Source organism: Trifolium pratense, linkage group LG4 (genome assembly GCF_020283565.1).
Source record: "Trifolium pratense cultivar HEN17-A07 linkage group LG4, ARS_RC_1.1, whole genome shotgun sequence".
In the NCBI taxonomy this organism is placed as follows: Eukaryota; Viridiplantae; Streptophyta; class Magnoliopsida; order Fabales; family Fabaceae; genus Trifolium; species Trifolium pratense.
In genome coordinates this window covers 15,220,680-15,232,464 of record NC_060062.1, presented here as the reverse complement: position 1 = coordinate 15,232,464, position 11,785 = coordinate 15,220,680, and the positions used below count along the sequence as shown (strand labels likewise).

Sequence of the window (11,785 nt, the reverse complement as noted above, 5' to 3'; positions counted from 1 at the left end):
GGGATTAGATGTAGTTATTTTGTGAACATGTAGTCAATTTAATCTTAATATATGTGTTTTCTTTATCAATCATTATAAGTGTTATCTTGTTTTAATTGTCTATTTCTAAAAAGATTTGAACAACATAGACATATTTTGTTTGAATCAAGAGTAAAAGATAATCACTTATTAAACTTCAATGTTTAGACATAGATGTTGAGTTTAGTAATCACGTCAAAATATCAGATCTTAATGCTATTATGTCAATTAATGATTCGAGGCATCGAACGTTGGTAGATATAATAGATTTCACGGCATAATCCGGATACGGATACGTTCGATGTGTGATATGTGATAATAATGATTGGTAAATGAAATATATATAGTGAGGTTGATTGATACATGCTAACGAGATAATGAATCTAGTTCCGACAACCTTTTATTATCCGAAAGTTTATCACGCACTTTTATCGCAATTTTATGTTACGAAACCAAATCAAAACAAACCCGCACTTAGAATCATGGAATTTGTGTATGTGCAATTGATATCACACTAGTCCCTGTGGATACGATATAACGAAAATACTTGCTTTTGTACTTTCATCAAATGGCGCCGTTGCCGGGGACTGGCGTTTGATATTAGTTGTTTAATCGCAATTTCTATCGTTTTAAGCAATTTTGTACTTTTTAAATTTTAGTTATTATTCGTTATCTTTTGTGCACGCTAACTTGTCTGGTTAGGTTGTTGTCCTGTTTATGCGAGGAAAGATTTCTGCAGAGAATTTACTGTTTGATCCAGAAATCGAAAGAACAGCTCGAAGGAATAACAGTCAAAGAAAGAAAAGGAAACAATTAGCCAAACAAAAGAGGCTGCAAGAAGAAAATTCTGCTTCTATTTCTTCAACATCCTCAATAGCCGAAGAGATGGCTGAAGATCCGCCACGTAACGAAGGTGCCGGTATGAGGCCATGTCACAACAGTCCACGAAGGCTTGCTCATCTTGCAAGACCTCCCAGAGGTGCAAGACAGACGGAGATGAAAACCGGTCTCTTGCAACTGTTATATGCTAACCCTTTTACAGGTTTATCACATGAAGATCCATACAATCATTTGGTGAAGTTCTATGAAATAGCCGGTTCACTTGGTGCTCCTGAAGCGGAGGAGGAAGCGGTGTTCATGAGAATGTTTCCACATTCATTGATAGGAAAGGCCAAAGATTGGTACCTTGATTTACCAGCTCAAGTCATGACAAATTGGAATACTTTGGAAGAGAAGTTTCTTGATCGGTTCTTTCCACATCATAAATTCATGGAGTCAAAGACATCAATTGCGGTGTTCTCTCAAGGCTCCAATGAGACTCTATGTGAAGCATGGGATCGATACAAAGCAATGCTGCGTAAATGCCCTAATCATGGATTTGATGAACTAACCCAAATTCATATTTTTAGAAATGGTCTTTTGCAGGATTCAAAGCTCCTTTTAGATGCAACAGCAGGTGGTTCTCTCTTATCATTAAGTGCTGCAGATGCTACGACTATCATTGAGAAAATGTCACTTAGTGATCGACAAAGTGAACGCAGCAAAACTCAAAGGAAGCCTGGGATTCTTGAACTTGATCCGTCAGATGCTGTATTGGCTCAAAATAAACTTCTTACCAACACAGTGGAGGAGTTATCCAAACAAATGTCAAAATTGATGACTCTTCAAGAAGGATCGGGGAAAGCAAAGCAAGTAGCATCATGTGAATTATGCACCGGAAATCATCCAACTGGTCATTGTCCTCCATCTCATGAAGAGGTGAACTTCATGGCAAATCAACAAAGACAAAGTCAGTATCCGAATAATGCTGGCTATCAAAGGGGAAACAACTCAAACTATGGTCAAGGTTGGAAACAAGATGGTGGCTCAGCAAATAGGCAAAGACAATATGAAAGCTACAGTCAACCACCGGTACAACAAACTCAAAATTCAAATTTGGAAGAAGCTTTGAGATCATTCATAGAGATGCAGACCAAACAGAATCAACAACAAAATGTGATGAATCAACAACAAAATCAGTTTGTGCAAGAAACTCAAGTCTACCAAAGAGGCAATGATGCGGTGTTAAGAAATCTCGAGACTCAGATTGGTCAAATAGCAAAAGAAATGGCCAATAACAAAAATCAAGGAGGATCATTTGCAGCCAACACCGAACCAAATCCAAAAGAACAATGCAAGTCAATTACAACAAGAAGCGGTAAGGAAGTTGGCAAGGGAATAGGTGATAATTTGAGGAAGGAAGAGGAGGTTATGAGACGAGCAGATAAAGAGGAGGAAGGAGAAAGTGAGAATGAAGCAGAAAAGAATAAAAAGGAAGATTTAGTTGAAAAAGAAAAAAATGAAAAAACAGAAAAAAATGGAAAAAATGCAGAGAAGGGAGAGAAGGAGGTTGAAGTGAGAAAAGAAAAGAATAGTTTACCTCAACATCTGCCATATCCACATGCTCCATCAAAGAAGGATAAAGAAAGGCAGTATGCAAGGTTTATGGATATCTTTAAAAGATTACAAATCAACATTCCATTTTCCGAAGCCTTGGAGCAGATGCCAACATATGCAAAATTCATGAAAGAAATCCTTACCAAGAAGAGAAGGTACAATGATGATGAAGTTATTCAACTTGATGCAAGCTGTAGTGCCATTATTCAACGAACTCTTCCGACTAAAGAAAAAGATCCGGGGAGAGTCACGTTGCCGGTTACCATTGGTAATGTGAATGTTGGAAAAGCCCTTATTGATTTAGGGTCAAGCATCAATCTTATTCCTTTATCGGTGATTAAACGGGTTGGTGGTCTTGACATCACACGTACAAGAATGACATTGCAACTTGCTGATAAATCCATCACTCGTCCGTCGGGAATGGCTGAAGATGTTCTTGTAAAAGTTGATAAGTTTATGTTCCCTATAGACTTTGTGGTGATGGACATTGAAGAGGATGATGATGTTCCGTTAATTCTTGGAAGGCCATTCATGAAAACAGCTCGTATGATGATTGATATTGATGACGGGGTGATGAAAGTTCGAGTTCAAGATGAGGAGGTTAGTTTTAATTTGTGGGAAGCTATGAAGCATCCACATGAGAAAGATATGTGCTTCAAACTTGATGCAACTGAAGAAGCCATATTAGATGTGAGGAAACAAGCACATCAACCTTCATCACTCGAACAAGCCCTAACTGAAAGTTTTGAAGCACTTGATCCTGAGAAAGAAGAAGAAGTTGAGAGTTTTCTGAAGCAGCTGGATGCTTTGAAGGAAGTAACTCCTTTAGAAGCAAAGATTGAGGAGCTTAAGAATGAAGAAAGACCGGGTGAAGTGAAGCTTGAGTTAAAAACATTACCATCTCATCTCAAGTATGCATTCCTTGAAGAAGAAGAAAAGAAGCCGGTGATCATTAGCAACTCATTGTCAGCTAATGAAGAAAAAAGCTTGATTCAAATTCTGAAAGAAAACAAAGAAGCAATCGGGTGGTCTTTATCCGATCTCAAAGGTATTAGTCCATCTTATTGTATGCATAATATTATGATGGAAGATGATTACAAACCTGTTGCTCAGCCTCAACGTCGATTGAATCCAACAATGAAGGAGGTTGTAAGAAAAGAAGTGGTAAAGTTACTTGAAGCTGGTATGATCTATCCGATTTCCGACAGTACTTGGGTTAGTCCAGTCCAGGTGGTTCCAAAGAAAGGAGGGATGACAGTGATTACGAATGACAAAAATGAATTAATTCCATCAAGAACCGTCACCGGGTGGCGGATGTGTATAGATTACCGGAGACTCAACAAAGCAACCAGAAAAGATCATTTTCCATTACCATTTATGGATCAAATGCTTGAGAGATTATCCGGTCAGAAGTTCTATTGCTTTCTAGATGGATATTCGGGGTATAATCAGATTTCAGTCAACCCCGAAGATCATGAAAAAACAGCTTTCACATGTCCTTTCGGTGTTTTTGCTTATAGAAGAATGCCTTTCGGATTGTGCAATGCACCGGCAACATTTCAACGGTGTATGCAAGCAATTTTTTCTGACTTGATAGAGAAATGCATCGAAGTGTTCATGGATGATTTCTCCGTGTTCGGTCCGTCATTCCAACATTGCTTGAAGAATTTGGACACCGTACTGAAGCGGTGTGTTGAAACGAATCTGGTTCTTAATTGGGAAAAGTGTCATTTCATGGTGACCGAAGGCATTGTTCTTGGTCACAAGATCTCTTCCAGAGGTATTGAGGTGGATAGAGCAAAGGTGGAGGTCATTGAAAAGCTTCCTCCTCCGGTAAATGTCAAAGGAATCAGAAGTTTTCTAGGTCATGCCGGTTTCTACCGAAGATTCATCAAGGATTTCTCAAAAATTGCCAAACCATTAAGCAATTTGCTTAATAAAGGTACGTCTTTTACATTTGATGATGAATGTTTAATTGCTTTTACTGAATTGAAAGAAAGATTGGTGACTGCACCCATAATCATAGCACCCGATTGGAAACTCGAATTTGAATTAATGTGTGATGCTAGTGATTATGCAGTTGGTGCAGTCCTTGGACAAAGAAAGAACAAAACTTTTCATGTTATACACTATGCAAGCAAAGTATTAAATGATGCACAAGTTAACTATGCAACAACCGAGAAAGAATTGCTTGCTATAGTGTATGCATTTGAGAAATTTCGTTCTTATTTGATTGGTTCAAAAATTGTTGTGTATACTGACCATGCAGCTATCAAGTATCTGATTACAAAAGCTGATTCTAAGCCGAGACTCATTCGGTGGATGCTTTTATTACAAGAGTTTGATCTTGAGATAAAAGATAAAAAGGGAACAGAAAACTTGGTAGCTGATCACTTATCAAGACTTGTAAACAATGAGGTGACCAAACATGAACGTGAGGTTCTTGAAGAATTCCCCGATGAAAAACTACTTATGGTGCAAGAAAGGCCATGGTTTGCTGATATGGCTAATTTCAAAGCATCCGGATTAATACCGGATGATTTCAATTGGCACCAAAAGAAAAAGTTCCTCCGTGAAGCAAATCAATATGTTTGGGATGATCCTTATCTGTTTAAAATTGGAGCTGACAACCTGTTGAGGAGATGTGTTACCAAAGAGGAAGCCACAAGCATCATGTGGCATTGTCATAACTCACCATATGGAGGTCACTATAATGGAGAAAGAACAGCAGCAAAAATTTTGCAGTCAGGATTCTTTTGGCCGAGTTTGTTCAAAGACACTTATGAACATGCTCGGAGATGTGATAACTGTCAAAGAATTGGTGGAATTTCAAGGCGCAATGAAATGCCACTTCAAAACATGCATGTTGTTGAAGTATTTGATTGCTGGGGTATTGATTTCGTTGGCCCTTTTCCATCATCATTTTCAAATGAATACATTCTTGTCGCAGTAGATTATGTGTCTAAATGGGTGGAAGCAATTGCGTCACCAAAAGCCGATGGCAAAACGGTGATAAAATTTCTAAAAAGAAACATTTTCACTCGTTTTGGAACTCCTCGTGTGCTTATTAGTGATGGAGGGTCACATTTTTGCAATTCTCAACTAGCCAAAGCACTTGAGCATTATGGAGTCAAGCACAAAGTAGCATCGCCATACCATCCTCAGACCAACGGACAAGCAGAAGTTTCGAATCGTGAAATAAAGAAAATTCTGGAAAAAACTGTATCCGCATCAAGAAAAGATTGGTCATTGAAGTTAGACGAGGCATTATGGGCATATCGAACTGCTTTCAAAGCACCAATAGGCCTTACACCTTTTCAGATGGTATATGGTAAGGCATGTCATCTTCCGGTCGAACTTGAACATAAAGCCTATTGGGCTTTGAAATTTTTGAATTTTGATGAAAGCCAAGCCGGAGAGCAAAGAAAAGTTCAGCTTCAACAGTTGGATGAATTGAGATGCCAAGCTTATGAATCTTCTAAGCTGTACAAAGAGAAGGTCAAAAGCTATCATGATAAACGGCTTGTCAACAAAGAATTCAGGCCAGGCCAAATGGTTTTGCTTTTCAACTCAAGATTGAAGTTATTTCCGGGAAAGCTTAAATCCAAATGGTCCGGTCCTTTCAAAATCCGTGAAGTGAAACCATATGGTGCAGTTGTGTTGGAAGATCCAGCTACCAATGCCACATGGACTGTGAATGGTCAAAGGTTGAAACTCTATTTTGGTGGTGAATTTGATCGTGTCACTACCAAAATCCCACTTTCCGATCCTTGAAGCTCCAAAAAGAACGTCAAGCTAATGACGTTAAACAAGCGCTTGTTGGGAGGCAACCCAATTTTGTAAGTAATTTAATGTTTTAGCATGCATAATATAATTTTGATGGTAGGAACATGTTTGGTGTAAGCTGTGCCAAAGGATTCAGCAGAAATTTTTTTTCTGGTATGGTTCGCTCAGCGAACATTTTATTCGCTCAGCGAAGGCTGCGAATCCTGCACTTCAGTTTTAAATGGACAGCTGGCCCAAAATGCTTCCACCTCACCACCCACTACCACAAACACGGTTTTCAAAACATTCCAAACCCTAAAACAACATTCTCCTCCATCTTATCCTCTCATTTCACTCCAAACCTCTCCTTTCCAACTTCTTCTTTCACAAAAATTTCTTTCTACTCTTAAGCAAACACCCACTCATTCATTCATCACTTAGTGCATCCTATCTCTACATCACTACTCAGGTATGAAATCCTTTTCAACTCTTACTTTCTTAAAGTTTCAAATTCATATTGAAAAGTGAATAATTATGGTAGTTTTGTACAAGTTTCTTAGGAATAGGTTTGAATGCACTCTACATGTTAAGATTTGAATGAGTTTGGTTCCTTTTTTAAGGTTTATGATGATTGAAATGATTAGAATGCTTAAAAATCCAGATCTAGTTGATTTACTATGTTTTCTGCAAAAACTGTGTTCGCAACCCTTCGCTTTTCCTTCGCTTAGCGAGCGCCTGCGACCCTGAAGAAAAATTTCATGTTTGATTTCGCAACGCCCTCGCTAAGCCAAGATCTGCGAACCTAAAATTTTTTTTAGGCCAGCCTTCGCTGAGCCTTCGCTGAGCGAACACCTGCAGATCCTGCAACAGTTTTCAATTTTTCTTTGATTGTGCCCTGTTATTATGTTATCTAATTAGATTTTATTTCAGGAAATGGCACCAAAGAAACCTTCAGCTGGTAAGAAACAGAAAACCATCGCAAGTTCTTCCCACCAAACTGAAGATTTGGACATGAATCGTTTCAAAGGGCAAGAACAATTCGATCGGTTTAGGGCTCTGGAAAAGAGAAGAATTTTGAGTGAAAGGATCTTTGACATCTATGAGCATGGAGATTATGAGAGGTTTGCGAGAATTGTGCAACTCCGGGGTTGGGAAAAGATTGTTCACCCACCAACTACCTACAACCCCGTCATAGTGAGAGAATTCTATGCCAATGCTCTCCCAGAAGGTGATGAACCTTTCTCCTACACCACCATGGTTCGTGGTCGCACCATCCAATTCGACCGCGACGCCATAAATGCATACCTTGGCAACCCTTTTACATTGCCACGCAATGAAACACTGTGTGCATTCCAAAAACAACGGAATAGGGGAACTTGGGATGCTCCGTCCATGAGGAGTAAGCTGCTTCGACCAAACACCGATTTTGTCTTCAATGCGACCCAAACACCTTTGAGGGCAATGAGAGAAGACATGAAAACCTTCACTGTGCTGCTATTCAATCTGGTCTTGTACAACATCCAACCTAATTCCCATCCTTCAGATGCCACCATGAACATCCTGGGCCTCATCCATTACATAAATGAGGATTTGGAAATAGATGTGGCGGGAATAATCTCTAGGTGGATGAAAGAAATTGTTCTAAGTGGTCACCCGGATAAGGCACTTAGGTCATCCAAGGTAAAGAGCACGAGTCCTTTAGGTTTCCCATGTCTCATTATGGGATTATGCTCGGCCAACAGACTGCATCTTCCTCAGATTGGGAATGAGGAAATTCCCACCATCAATGATGACTATGTTGACCGCTACTGCAAGCCAAAGCGAAGAAGGGCACGACAACAGCCACCACCACCACCACCACAGCCACCTACTCAACCAGCCGCCTCCGGATTCTCTGATCAAAACTTTTACAATTTCTTTACTCATTTATATGATCAAAATGATGCAGGGTATAGAGCCATGAGTGCAATGCAGCAGTCCTTCTATAATCAGCACACCGGGCAGTCGGTGATGACACCGCAAGATTTCCAGACTTATGTTGCATGGCCTGAGGACAGGCCTACTTTCATTGGGGGAGGGATGGCACCAAATGCCGATGCTGGTGAAGAAGCTGGTATGGATGATGATGATGAAGAAGATGATGGTGGTGAGGGTGATGCAAGCATGGAGGAGGAGGATGAAGAAGAAGCAGATTCAGATGATGACTGAAAGCTCACCAAAATGAGTGAAAATTTACAAGCTTTCAGTCATTTATTTCTTTTACTAGTTGGTTTATTTAGTTGTTTTTGTTGTGAACAAATTTAAATTGTGTTTTATGTGGTTTTGTTAAGCTTTTGTATTCTGAACATGTGGTGTGGTACCTGACAATGTTTGAGACAATGTCTTTTGGAAGTTTTTAAGTTTAATGTTTAAATATTTGGTGATAAGTTTTTAAGTAGTGTGAATATTGTGAATAGCTTTTTGCAAACAAGCTCACATGATTAGGAAAAATCTGAAGTTAGGTTTGTGGTAAATCAATGATCAAGCATGTTGAAAATGTTTTGTGAAACTTCATGTCAAAACTTCTTGACTAGTCCTTGAAATAGGCTTAGGAACCTAACATGGTTTTGAATTGTGTTGATTGTTCTAAGATGATTTTCAATGTTTTTGTTGAACATGATTGAAGCTTGTGTTATCAACCTAGCCGGGTGAGAATGTGTGAACTTTCCATTGTTTACATAAATTTTTGAGAGCCAGCAATGATGTGTGCTCATTTGATTTTAACTTAATCTTGCTGTCACTAATGTGTTTGATATTGTGGATATGATCAAGGCCCTGTTTCTTTTTGAGTGATAACTACTTGGCCAAACTTAACCTACCTTGTGAGATAGTGATCTTTTGTGTCCCCTGTTGAGCCTTAAAATTTTGAAAATTGTTCGTTTTATAAACCCTGAAACCAAAAGAATGGAAAAACAACTACTCTACCCTTGTCTTAGGATAGGAGAGCAATTGTATTTCAATTAGGGTCATGTTAAGATTCAAGTTGGGGAGAAGTAGGTTACAAATGTCATAAAAATAATTTGGAAAAGTAGTGGATTGGGTGATTGAAAAGAGAAAAATGTTGAAAATAAAAGATTGACACAAAAAGAAAGAAAAAAAAAAAATTGTGAAAAAGAAAGTGTCATTGTAAAGAAAGAAAAGAAAAATCAATGAAATAGGGGAGAAAGGAAAGAAAGGGAGTAAATGAATGTGAAATGTTAGATGAATTTGAAGTTCTGTAAGCTTTGTTATTGCTCTCTTATCCTTAAGGCCTTTTGAAATCCAAAGAAAAACAATAATTTTTTGTAGCCCAGCCCCGTTACAAGCTTAATAAAGTCCTTAGTGATCCACGATTGACGACATGTTTTGTGACATTGCTCTGATAAATGTTTGAATTGAATTGTTGCATGCACTTTGTTTGGATTGAGTGAAACACTTACCTTTGAGTGATATATTGGTGAGAAATTTTTGATAACACTTGAGTCTTGATTGTTTGATAAAAATGTGGAGAATTTTGCTTAGACATAGCAATCAATTCATGATCATGCTTTGTTCTTTTGAAAATTTTAAAGAATAGTCTTGAGTAGGCATTGTTTTGCTCATGCTTAGGAAAAGAAATTTCAAAAACTTTGATTGATTACAAACCTTTCCTGAGATTTAAAATTTTGAGCTTGTTGAAATATTACCTTTTGTTTGAGGACAAACAAAGTCCTAAGTTGGGGAGATTTGATAAGTGCCCAATTTTAGTTATATTGTATCATGAATTATGAGCACTTACCAATACTTTTATAAAGAAATCTTGATTAAAACCCCTTTTGGTGTAAATATAACATTAAATCAAAGAGGAATTAATCCCAAGGCATTTTTGTTTGGAATGGCTAGAAAAAGCAGGTTTTGAAGCCTTCGCTCAGCGAAGCCATAGCGAGAGATGGCGAACTAAACCAGTGGGTTAAGGGTCCATGGCGAGCTTCAGCGAGATTCAGCGAACAGGACACAAACTCAACGTTCGCTCAGCGAAAGGTAGCGAGAGATGGCGAGCACAACCCGGGAGGAAGGGTCTGTTAGCGAGAGATAGCGAGCATCGGCGAACAAAGTGATGAGTCAAGCCTTTTGCTACGTGTCAAGAAACCCCTTGCTTAAGTAACTAGTTCGCTCAGCGAACGTCATTTCGCTTAGCGAACTCCTCTGTCCTGAAAGTCTATAAATAGAGCTCAGAAGCCATTTTCTTAGATATAGTTTTTTGTAATAGTTAAAAGATACAAGTAATATTAGTTTTAAGAGTTCTTGAAGGTGGATTCATCATTATACTTGAGAAATCAAGAGATGTTCTTCATCCCTTTTTCTTGTAAGTTTACTTTTATCATGTCTAGCTAAATTCCTTTGTTGTTGGGATTAGATGTAGTTATTTTGTGAACATGTAGTCAATTTAATCTTAATATATGTGTTTTCTTTATCAATCATTATAAGTGTTATCTTGTTTTAATTGTCTATTTCTAAAAAGATTTGAACAACATAGACATATTTTGTTTGAATCAAGAGTAAAAGATAATCACTTATTAAACTTCAATGTTTAGACATAGATGTTGAGTTTAGTAATCACGTCAAAATATCAGATCTTAATGCTATTATGTCAATTAATGATTCGAGGCATCGAACGTTGGTAGATATAATAGATTTCACGGCATAATCTGGATACGGATACGTTCGATGTGTGATATGTGATAATAATGATTGGTAAATGAAATATATATAGTGAGGTTGATTGATACATGCTAACGAGATAATGAATCTAGTTCCGACAACCTTTTATTATCCGAAAGTTTATCACGCACTTTTATCGCAATTTTATGTTACGAAACCAAATCAAAACAAACCCGCACTTAGAATCATGGAATTTGTGTATGTGCAATTGATATCACACTAGTCCCTGTGGATACGATATAACGAAAATACTTGCTTTTGTACTTTCATCACCTATCGGCTATAAGCTACATTATAATTTATACAATATATGTTTGTTTATCTATTATTCACTACTTCTTTATCAAACAAATTCATAATAATAGTTTGGACCCAAATACAAAAAGTACAAAAATTATAATGAATAAAAATAAGGTAAATTCTTTGGTACCTAACTTATATTGTTGGGCACCGCTATTCCATATGCAAAATTCTTTGAAATATGAATTATGTAAATATAAATTAGTATCAAAATATGATATGACATTATACTTAACACGTATTCAACAATATATTAAATATCAAAGTGTTCATATAAAAATAATTTATACAAAGAAATTAAAAATAAAAAACAAAAAGAGAGAGAGTTTAGTTGGAGCAAAAAATATATATGTGCAATTAGAAAAAAATAATTAATAAAGTGCACAAAACATGTTTCTTGATAACTCTTTTTTTCCCCTTATTTATTGAGATTTGGTTTTAATTACTACTCTATTAATTATTTATAATTATTTAATATATTAATGAGTTGTAATTATTTAATTAATTGTGCCTAATCATTAATGCTTAGGTGATGACTCACCTAAGA

General features: G+C 37.3%; 1 protein-coding gene across 1 annotated transcript; it reads left to right on the top strand.

The window, feature by feature from the left end:
* Window positions 1-726: 726 nt before the first annotated feature.
* Window positions 727-6,228, top strand: LOC123922161. The gene has a single exon (XM_045974907.1). The coding sequence runs from the start codon at window positions 736-738 to the stop codon at window positions 6,226-6,228; it is 5,493 nt and encodes a 1,830-aa protein (XP_045830863.1). The 5' UTR covers window positions 727-735.
* Window positions 6,229-11,785: the final 5,557 nt, after the last annotated feature.

Coding starts and splice junctions, on each gene's coding strand:
- LOC123922161 (XM_045974907.1), top strand. CDS start 736: ATGCGAGGAAAGATTTCTGCAGAGAATTTACTGTTTGATCCAGAAATC.